Source organism: Pygoscelis adeliae, unplaced genomic scaffold, assembly GCF_000699105.1.
Source record: "Pygoscelis adeliae isolate BGI_AS28 unplaced genomic scaffold, ASM69910v1 Scaffold58, whole genome shotgun sequence".
Taxonomy (NCBI): Eukaryota; Metazoa; Chordata; class Aves; order Sphenisciformes; family Spheniscidae; genus Pygoscelis; species Pygoscelis adeliae.
In genome coordinates, this window is record NW_008825564.1 from 1,153,755 (window position 1) to 1,165,272 (window position 11,518).

The 11,518-nt window shown below is 41.0% G+C and overlaps 1 protein-coding gene across 1 annotated transcript in view; it reads left to right on the forward strand.

Moving 5' to 3' along the window:
• The window catches only part of NPSR1 (neuropeptide S receptor 1), a 61,117-nt gene that overhangs the window by 42,516 nt on the left and 7,083 nt on the right, over nucleotides 1-11,518 (forward strand). The window contains exon 5 of the mRNA XM_009332418.1: nucleotides 4,717-4,918. Coding sequence (XP_009330693.1) covers nucleotides 4,717-4,918 — 202 coding nt within the window. The remainder of the gene's footprint in view (nucleotides 1-4,716; nucleotides 4,919-11,518) is intronic.

Sequence of the window (11,518 nt, forward strand, 5' to 3'; positions counted from 1 at the left end):
CCGTTACAGTTTTCCAAATGGCAAAGGAGCTGTGGTTTTGAGATTTATTAAGCTGCACTTCGCCCTCAGCAGTTTTTATAAGCATTGTGTTAGCAAAGAATGAAACGACATTTTAAAAGTATAGAGGTTTTCATTATCTTCCAGCATTTTGAGAACGTTATTATGGGCAAAATCTATTCCTCGTAGAACTATACTGGCTCTAGGAGCTGTAACAGCTATATTGTCTATTTATTCACACTAAAAAAATAACTTGGACAGAGAATGCAGTACTGAGAATTCCTACAATAGTTTGATAAGAGAACTTCAAAAGTTGTAGCATATAAGTTTGGATATCTATTGTTTCTTGTAATTTCTTCTATTTGTTATTTTTACAGCACTCAAATATATCCTGTCTGCTTAGCAGTACAATTTAAAGAACATGATTTCTTTCCTGCAGAGCCTAAAGTGGGACGTTAAGTATGTTGCACTGAGTGAATAAACAGAAATAGCAGGTGAGGAGGAAGGAGAACAGTTACAAGAACCATGAGGTCCAGAAGACGCACTTTAATCAGATGCAAATATCATTCTTGTTTTGGAGTAATGATGGCTTTTGAAAGCCTGCTCTATTCAGGGGATCAGATTAATGGTCCTTTCTGGCCTTAAAAACCTATGAATCAATCACAGCCCAGGCAGTGGTACAGCTTTGGCAGATGTTAAGGTCTGAAAACTTCAAATACCTTGTGAAATTTAGCCTCATATTCCCCAGTGTGCAGACCAACTTTTTCAGACCAGGGGATTGATACCAAGGTTTTCTCAGCAGGCTTTGGGATGCGCGGCGTGCTCTGCAGCGCCTGCTGACACTGAGCTGGGCTGGGGAGGGCTCATAAACCACCTGAAGCACCGACTGCCGGCTGAGTGGGGCGAGCTGTGAGACAGGCTCGCTGACATTTCGTCTTCCTATGTGGTACAGGAAAAGCAGCACTTGTTGAATTACTGCCTGGGTCTAGTAAAGAATTTGGTGGTTAATCTTTGCAAGCCACTTTGAGGCTGAAAAAAAACCAACAAACCACCAAGCTGCCTCAAATCTTTATAAAAGCCTTTTCTTAACTCAGTCCCATTTCCTATATACCATAAAGTTTTTTCTTTTCTTTTTAAGACTGGAGAAAAACAGACATTGCACCCAGCCGAGGGGCAGCAGAGCCATCAGCTGGGTGCAGCTCTGAGGGGGAAACAGGCCACAAGCAGAGATAACGCTGGCAAAGCCCATCTGCCTCTGGCAAGGGCTGGCTACACACTGATGGACAAGCAAAGACCATGTTCAAAGGGAAAAAGGAGGAAGCTCTAAATTCAGAAGAACTATCTAAAGAGGTATATTTACCATAGCAACTTCCTGGAATATACATAAATATTCACCTTTTGCATCCAGCTATTCCTAGCAGAGGTGCCATGTGGGGGGCTTTTGAAACGCCCTCTTAGCTGTTCTGCAGGCAGAGAACAAAGAGATTTACGAAACTTTGTCATTGGTGATGACACAGAGAAACTTTAAAAACCGTTCTGAGTCAACTTGTGGCAAATGTCTTTCCAAAATGAAACACTCATTCCCTCAAATCCTTCAATCAAGAAACAAGAGAGTTGTTTCCTCTTACCAATTTTAAAAATTATGTTTCCATGTAGCCTTGAAATATCATTTTGGAAAAAAAAAATCAAACATTTTGCTTTGAAAATGTCAAACAATTTTTTTTTTTTAAATTGTGGTTTAGTTACTAGCCTCAGGTCATGTTAAAAAGCATTTGCAATGAGCTGTACTTTGCATGGCTTCTAAGAAAACAAATGTCAACAGTTAAATATTTTATACTCACTTTGTGAATACATAAACGACCACAGAAAGTGCAGGATGTGGAAGAATTATACATTCTAATCCTAATGCTTTTACTGTATGAGGTGCCTAATTCAATAACCAAAAGGGTCATTAAAAAAAAATTGTAAAATAAAGATTGAAAAGAAAAGAAACTGGGAAGTTATAACAGAAGACATTTTATGAATATTTCACCATGTTGAAAAGGTATATGCAAACAGTATACAAACTAAGCAACAGGCGACAACGGAACTGCTTAAGTAAATGACAAAACCCAAGTAGGTGTAAACTGTCCCTTGCATGGCTTTGGGCTGCAAATGACGCTAAAGTCCATCAGATCAATATGATTCTGGAACAGCTTGCTCTCTCTGGATTTAAAACCTAACTTTAAAATGGCACTCGCTTTATAGAAGGATTGCATGGTAGCAGGGAGCAAAACTCCTCACAAGAGGTGCCTCCCCACCACACGTTGCTGGGAGCAGGCAGATGTGCACAAAACCACTGCCGCAGCGCACGGATGGCGGAAGCGGAGCAAAGGGGACGGTGACATGAAAATGTCCTTTAGGAGAGTCAGTGCCAGAGCTCACGACTGAAATTCCCGCTCCAACCCTGGGTGTTAGTCTTGACCACCCCAGTATGAAAAACTCTCCATTTAAAGAACAATATTGTTTTTAAAGGAAAACACTGGGGCTGGCTGAATAGAATATCCTATTTCAAAAGCTGTTATTTATTTGATTCCATTTATAATTGATATAGTTCTAGTTATATGATTTGCTGGCATTTAGAGCATATCAGAACATTTCCAAAAAACAACATTAAAAAAACCCCTGCTTGTGAGGCAGCCAATTAACATTAGTCTGATAAAACAAAAATCTACTTACCTAGAGGCTATCAGTGCCCTGTAAAGCCCTTTAGACTAGCAAGGACATAATCTACCAAACATGAGGGACATTTAAAAGCAAGATTAAATGAACATTGCAGGTAATGTTTTATAAAACACAAAAATAAAATATCACTCTTGCCCAACCCAAATTGCCCACTTGTCTTCAAATTAACAGTGTCGCTACACAGTGCAAAAAGTGAAGTATATTATCCAAGCACAATCTTTTCCCCTTAGAAATAGACACATGGGCCCCACTGAGGCTTGCATGTATGTAGTTTAAGTAGCTAGCTCACAATCAAAAAGCCCTTTCTGTGAGGAAATATTTCGTGAAACTTACTCTTAATACTCCTTTTGCTAAGTTTATTCTGTTATGCTTTGGGAAACTTTACAGTTCTCCTTTGCCTGTGCAATGTTTATACACTTGATCTAACCCTCTCACTTACGTGGATGTCATCAGAGTTCCCTTAAGCCCTAGATTAGCAAGACCGTATTTTGCTGAACGTGGGTAGCATTTAAAAATGAGCAGGATAAGTGAATATTTGCAACTGATGTTTTATAAAGCTTAAAATTACTTTTTGAATGTTTCTCCCACATGCTTTTGTATTGCTCTTTGAGCTTCAAGGAGGAAAGACATTCTTCTTGACATGCATAATTTAAAGTGATTTTTCTATTTCACACACAACCTCAGGTATTTTGTAGGACAATAAAGTATTTCAACACCAAAGCTTCCCAGATCAAAAAAATCTGTCCCCATCCGTTCCTCTCACAATCTGATTCAGGAGGAATAACTGCTGCTGAGAATCACTGGTACTCCACAGATCAGCCCTTTTTCCCCCACACTTTTCGGCTAGAGCTACCTAGATTTTAGCCAGAAGATTCAGATTTGTGAAAATGAAAGCCTTGGGGCTGTTTGCTCCAACCCATTGATTTTTACAAAATACCATGGGTGCCACCAGGTATCATTTGGTTTCCCACCAGTTTTCCCGACTTGGCAGCGGACGAGGCCAGAAGTCAAGGGGAAGCGGTAGCCCAAACATGGCAAGCGTTTTGGGATCCTTCAGCTCCTGATCTTCACCATGAGGTCCAGCAGGATCTCCTAGCTGATGTCTGTTGTGGCAGATAAAACAGGGCTGAGCACTTGAGCACCAGCCCAGCATCATCTGCCCTGTCTCACAGTTAGCAGTCCACCCTTGGCATGGCTTGGGCATATGCCCATCAACAGGAGCTGGGTTTGGTCCCTGCCACGATGCAGAGAACTGCAGGAGATGCCCAGGCCCTCCAGGACCACATTTCTTTGGGGCACTAGAGTTGCAGCTGGAGTTAAAGGCAGCTGGTTGTGTAGTTTTGTTCTGATCCTGAACTGAGGCATTTTCTCTTTCCTGATAGGAAATGCTTTGTGAGCTTTCTCACTACAAGGTGCATCAAAATGTTTAACTTCCATTCCAAGGAGGACATTTCCCTTGCCAGTACATCCAGTACGCTCTAACCTAGTTTATGTTTCAAGTAACCCTTCCCAGTCTCAGCCTTCCTCTGTTATCTGTAGCACAAGGGCTCCTTCTTCTTTTCTGTCTCTGTGTCCTTCTACTGACCGCCACTTTGCTGTGCCAGGGTAAGAGCGTGCAGTGGGGCAGGCCTGAGGTCCTTTGCATTCATTCATGATGTTGTCTTGGTGGCATAGAGGAACTATTTACATCTCATGTTTCTGACTTGCTGACCCTGACCAGTGCCTTTCTCATAGCGTTTCAGATTCAATGGGCCCTTAGCATCTTTAAATAAAACATGTAAAATACGAGCCCATAAGGACATGACTTTTTATAATGAGAAAGAGATGAAATCCCCATTCTCCTTTGTAGTCTTTTCAGCATCAGCCGGCTGCAGCCCAAAATTCCTTTTCTTCACCCGGTTTCCTCCTCCTCCCTGACTTTCTGTCAGTACTGCTACGAGGGGCCAGTCACTCCAGAACCCCAATTAACACCGTCTGTTTGACTCTGTTGCACAGAAAGACAGGCGAAAGTTCTTATTGGACTGGCCTGGAGCCTCTCTTTCCTGTTTTCCATACCGACTCTCATTATTTTTGGGAAACGGCAGCTCTCCAATGGGGAAGTGCAGTGCTGGGCTCTCTGGCCTGATGACTCCTACTGGATACCCTACATGACAGTGGTGGCTTTCCTGGTGTACTTCATTCCTCTGATCATTATCAGGTAAGCCTGAACCGCAGTCAGCGAGCGTGTGGTGAAAGCTGTCAAGTGTGCAATCAGCTTAATGCTTTAATTTCTACTCATTCATTACGATTTCATTTCCACACCTGCCTTATAGCTGCTTTGGTTTTTATCACATAATGCACGGGTCACTGTACTTGCCCTGGGTGTTCTCCATGAGGTAGCCAGAAACTAACTAAAACATTAATAGCCAGAAACATTTTCTCTGAAAGAAGGACTGAATCTCTAATTGTGACCACTTATCTCCACAGCTCCAGGCTTGAAACATCTTTATAAATCCAGTATGAATGTCTAGCTATTATGACAAAACATAATTTTCATAAAAGAACAGGAAACCACACAACGCTAATTAAACTAAAATACACTTAAAGTGCTCTCAAGCTTCATAGTAGCAGAAGAGTGTTTCTTCACCAGGATCAGAAAGAAATCTCCAAGCTTTTGAAGCTGCCAACCACTCCTAAAACACGAGCAAATAAAATTCTTCCTGGTTTGTAACGGGAAACCTGAGCTGCAAATATTTGAGACTGATTTGCCCAAAATCACAAAGACAATCTGCAGCAGAATCTATTTTAAACTGAGGTCAAAAAATATCCCAGACTGTGCTTAGTGATCAGTGAATTTTATTGCCTCCCTCTGGGGTGCTGCCATTAGCTGCTGTTAAACAAAAGTTATCTAGCCATGAGGAGCTACCAATGCAAAGGAGCAGTCAAAAAACGATGTGGAAGGGGAGTGTGGCTTCTTAACTGCCTTCAAAGGCTGCCAGTGGCAGTAACTTGTTGTCCGAGCCCTTTCCTTTCTTTCCCTTTTATTCTCTTCCAGTAGCAAGGTTACAATAGGATTTCTTGATGTCCATCTCTTCTTCTTTGTGGCAAAGAAGACTTGCTGGGACTCCTTTTTTTCCCCCATAATTTGGTGACACGCTGTTTGGGCTGTGAGAGAGGAACTATGTTTGCATGTCCCTTGGACATCTCTCTTGGCCCATCTGCTTTTCCAGCAGGTGATGAGCCATGAGTCTCCGTTGGCTTCCTGCTCATTAGCACCCCAGGTGAGAGCGGTGGGGGGGGGCTGATCTTTTCTAGATGATGACAGGAGTGGCTACATAAGCTAAATAGTAAAGGCTGTGTCGTGGTTTTAGTTCCTTTCCAGTCGAGCTGTGCCTTGAAGTTTCTTACTGTTTAACTACGGAGATTAAGTTCTGCAGCTTCTAATGGCAACCAGTTTATCTCTGATAGAATCAAAACCACATGGTGCTTGAACTCATCTAGCTGACTTTTTGATACAGATTCAACATTGACCAGTGGTGGTCCCTCCCTAGAGAGAAGGGACAATTTTTATGCTTTGCTCATAACACATCAGTTTGCTAAACCTTCCATTTTTGTGCCAGATTGCACAGATATAACAAACAAAATCATGAAAAGTTCTCCTTAAAGAAAGGACATGATAGCAATAGAGGAAAACTACACCCAGATTCTCCAATTGCTCTTCCTTCCTAGACAGGATCATTTCTCTTTGTATGTTTTGCTGGATCTTAAAACCAGACTAGTTTTAAATAAATAAAAAAATATTCTTGGGAATATGTAAATAAAAATGTGGGTGGATCTGCAGCCCAGCACTAGCAGCAAAAAGAATAAACACACACAGAAGAGACAAAAAGTAATTTAACTGTGCAAAAGAAATGGCACTAGAAAACTTTGAGGCTGGCTGTTACTATGAGAGGAGCTTTGTTACGAATTTTCTCAAGTAGCTAGGAATCAGGAAATTCTAGCCAGCATCTTAAGTGATTTAGGCCCATAGCCTGTCCAGTTATCAGTCATTCCACAGGTGTGTGAAACATCTCTTTCACACTCAAACTTACAGATTCTCACACTTTCTATTACAGATCAGCCTCTCCCTTTTACATGGCATTTATACTTGTTTGGCAAGAAAAGGCAAGCTACGTAGCAACAAATTTTTCAGAGCTGCTGACATTATGCTCCCCTCCTCCCTGCCAAAGGAAGATATTCAAACCAGATCAGCTCTGTGACTTACTTTACAGTAAATCCCCAAAAGCAACAAGGCGATGAAGACATGAGGGAAAGGGAAAGTCAGTGAAACTGGCATTTCATGAGATTGCCCTGACAGCTGAGACATGAATTAAGCATCCTAAAATTTTTGCGGCTTTAGCCTTAAGCGACTTTCACATGGGAAGTTTATGGCAGGACAGGAACTTAAAACACGGGCCTCGGAGGCACAGGGCAGAGCTGTGCCCGTGGCCTGCCCAAACACGTTCCTGGTTTCAGTGCACACTAACACAAATGCTCCCACGTCCTTGCCAGCAGAAGTCAAATTCTTGAGAGATCCTAAGTGGTACCAGGCACTGGGAGGAGGGAAGGGGGGTGAGCCAGGGAAAGATTTTTTTGTGCCCTTGTATTTCTAGTTGTCAGTGATACTATTTTCTTCGGAATAGAGATTGTCTAAAACCTTATAAAAAGAGGATTACCACCAGGGCAAGGTCAGCAGAGACATTATGAACAAATGCCATGCAGTTTGGAAAGAACTGGCTATTTTTTAGAACATTTTTTCAAGTTTCAAGCACACAACTGAAGGTTGCAACTTCCCAGCTGATGCATCTGTAAAACACCTGTCAACATAGCCTCAAGGCGTGACATCCATTTCTTTAAAATTTCTTGGCAGTCCAGAATTTTAAAGCTAATCCACCTAATGTGGCTGCAGCATATAAATACTCTGGTGAGCAGTTTGCACCCAAAGAATGGCAGGAATGGCTGTTAACGTCTTCAGGGACTCAATTTCTCTGCAAAAGTTTTGTTCCACTGAATACTTTCAGATGCACAGTAGGTTTGATGACAAACAAGATGCTGTTTCATAAGGGTGAGTGCGAGAGATCATTTACATTGTAGTTGTGTGTCACTCTGTCAAACGATTAATTATAAAACTGACAGGTGTTATTCAGTAAATGAAGGAAGGCATTTTGTGATTTTTTTAATTTAATGGTCTTTAGCTGAAGATGTTATTACAAAAGGCCACAACATAACGATGGAGAGACGATCCATAAATGTGTGACTGAAAAGTCAAGGATCGGTATCTAAGGAGCCGGGAATACGAGTAAACCAGAAGCCAAGGCACGCACCACACTTACTGAGGAACTGAGACAGGGTGCACTCAGAGAAAGAATAAGACCTTTTCTGCAATAATTCATTTTGTTTGCGCAGCTACTTTATTTTCTCTGCCGAAGCACTCATTTAGCTGCATGGCAGGTGCCTGACGCAAAGTGGGACACTGGCTGGCGGAGTTAATTCTTAATTAGTTCTGCTGCCTGAATCTGCTGAAAACCTAACCTCTAGAGCAAAGCAGTTCACTGATGACAGCACTTTTTCTGGCGCAGTTCATCCGAAGTGCATACAAAGGATAAAATTTTACTTTTCAGGTGCAGGACTTAATTCCACACTAGATAATGCCGCTTTGGCTGAGCAGTTTTCACTTGCTACAGTCCAGGTACCATCATCTTTTAAGCTTCTCTCATCCATCCCTCAGCTCTCTCAGCAGAGCTGATTTCACATGTTCCTGACGCAGCCTTCAACTAAGTCACAGGAGTTGTGTTATTCATAACACTACAGCCCGTGGAATGAATTATTTAGCTGATAACCTTACGCTAAGCCTGGAAAACCCTTCCACCGACAAGCTAATCCCCCAGATGTGGTGTGAGCAAACCCTATAGATTCCAAGCCAAAACACGAACCAGAAGAAAACAACAATCTGTCCCCTTTTTTAAAACGTATATATAAAAAGGCAATCTATGAACAAAACTGCAACAGCCCTGAAAGATTTAAAAACTTGGGAGGTCTGTTCCCACCACTTCTTCACAACTGGAAAATCAGCAATCAGTTATCAAACAGCTCGTGGTTTTGTGGTGAGTTTTTTATCTGATTATAATAGAGACAATCAAGACCTGAATAATGAAGAGAATGAAAAGCTGTGATTAGATTTTTAACCCAAGTGTGTGGTTATCTTTGAGAGCTGAGAAAAGGGAAGAATATTTGTTCTTTTCATGTAAAAGCTCCCCTCCTCCCCACTGTCTCAGTGTCAGTCAGGGAGAGCTACAGATCCTGCATCAGGTTCTTCTTTACAGCGCTTAAAAATTTGGCCTGTTCTTCCCTCTTATTTAGACTTAGTTGATATTGTCAACCTACCAAACCCCCCAAAATTTAGAAAAATTAGTTAGGCAACATGCAGTAATTAGTTCTCTCCTGTTCTGGGACAAGTGTCATCAGCTATAACCAAAGCCATTTCTCTTACACCAAGATATGCCAAGCAAAGCTCAAACAGTAGCTGTGATAGCTGAATATCTCTGGGGCGTTGCTGAACAGAGGTTAAATATGGGTCAAATCAAGATTACAGACGTCTCTCTTGCAAATATTTGCACCTTGGCCCTTCAGGTCCTGTGATGGGGAGACAGGAGAGCTACTGGGTTTCTATTCTGTATCGCTACTCTGTGCCAAACCATAATTACAATCTGGCACTTGAGTATCCAGAAATTCAGAGTCGTTTTAGCTGTTATTCACGATTGCCAGATATATTTTTTTATATTTTAACCTGATAAATGTAATACATAGGCATTTATCTAATATAATTCCAAACTCAGGTTAAAAAAAATTGCAAAAGTTGCTCTTCAAGCACAGAGGAAAAAAATCCATCTGCTGTTTAAAATCAAAACTCCAAAGAGAACATTTGCTTTGGAGCAGCAGAAAAATAATTAGAAGAGAAAAAACAGAATCAGCTAAAAGGAAAAATATGGAACTAAACCCAAGACATTGCAATGAAATAAAAAATAGATTAAATAAAAGGTATTTGTCTGAATTGCATCAAATAAAGGGAATAAAAATGCCATTAATAAAAATACCAAAGGTCATTTTTTGAGCTTGATTCAGTGAGCACAATCCTTTTTGCCTGCGATTTCCATTTCTAAATAAAAAAGCCTAGATCTTGCACATATGTTCTAATATCTGCCCGTCTACTGACTTACCCATTACGCATGCCTACAATGGTTTGTTCAGATGATGTTACATATGCCTTTTGTCTTTGGATAAATAGTGCTGTAAATTAGCTACCATAAAACATAACGCAGCTGCATCATTTTGCACAAATAAAGTACAAGGAACAATAGGCAATGCTGGATGATAAATACAAGCAGTTAGCAGGGAGCGTAAATGTACTTTTTGCCATGGTAAAGGCTCATTTTACTAGTAAATACTGAGGTTGGGTTGGACGCTATCATAATGCAATCATTAATTTAAAAAAAAAATAATCATCTCTGTTTAAAGAGTGGGCAGATCAATAACTCTTATGATTATTAATAACAATACGTTGTTTTACCAGAAGACATTTTATTTTCCAAAACAAAAGTGATCTATGAATTAAAACTAAAGACGGAGTAGGACTGTTCATGGTAGCATTTGTGTGACTAACCATAAGTTAGTTATTTCCATGAACAAAGAATGCTGTAATTACCAATGGGGTCATATTAAACAACACCATTAACTAATAACATGCTACAATGAACATGCATCTTAGTCCTTCAGAATTTGGATCAAGCTAAATTGCTTTTGGAGATGCAACGAATTTAATTTGCTGAGATACATCCACAGTCTGAACCATATTCTTGTATTTTCCTGCCACCCCTCCAGATATGCCTCTTATCAGGGCTAGAAAAATCACTGCGTTTTCAGATCAACAGCATGTCCTTTCTATCCTGTGGTATTCAAAGCCTGAGCAGCTCCTTCTCAAAAAGGCTTGGATTATTTTTCCATCCAGGTTTGACTGCTCCACCTGAGCTTTTTCTTCCCTTTCTTTAGTCTCTCACCTGCAAATAATGAGCCACAACAACTCATATAGTATTTTAATACCATAGTATGCATTAAAATGACTACAGCACATCTTTATGTAGCTCCCAAGGATCCCCAGCGAGGGCTGGAAGACCAGTGCACTACAAACTTACAGACACAAAGAAATCTGACAACATCTAGACCTAACAGACCGTACGTCACATCACCAGGTGCTTTCAGTGGAGACAAGAGCAAGCAGCATGCAGGCATGTTACATGTGTTGGAAAACGAGGTTTGTGGCAATGTGTACGGTGTGCTTTTACATCTTGGCAGTGAAGGTTGAGTAGCTTGATGTCGACAGGAAGGAAACAGAGATTACCATACAGTCAGAATGGTGCAGACCATTGCTGAACACCCTCCTGTCCATCTGAACACCAGTTGTCATCTGTCCCCCAGTACTCTTTGCTCATCTGCCACTTCATTTTCTACCCAGTGGGAATTTCTTCCCACCCTTTGAGATGTCGCCAGCCGCCACGTCCTCCTCCAGCCACCTTTAACAGAAAGACAGAAGCTACAAATGCATTCTGAAAAAAACTGCTTTTCCCTTGTAAGAAAAATACAACTTCTGTTCCATAAGTACTCTGTTTTTATTTCTGTGCCTTTGAAACATACACACAGATGCCTTTTATGATCTTAAGCTTTGGGTGACACATTTCTGGAAACTCCAGTTTCTTAGCTCCATGTCAGCATAGCTGGGGGGTGG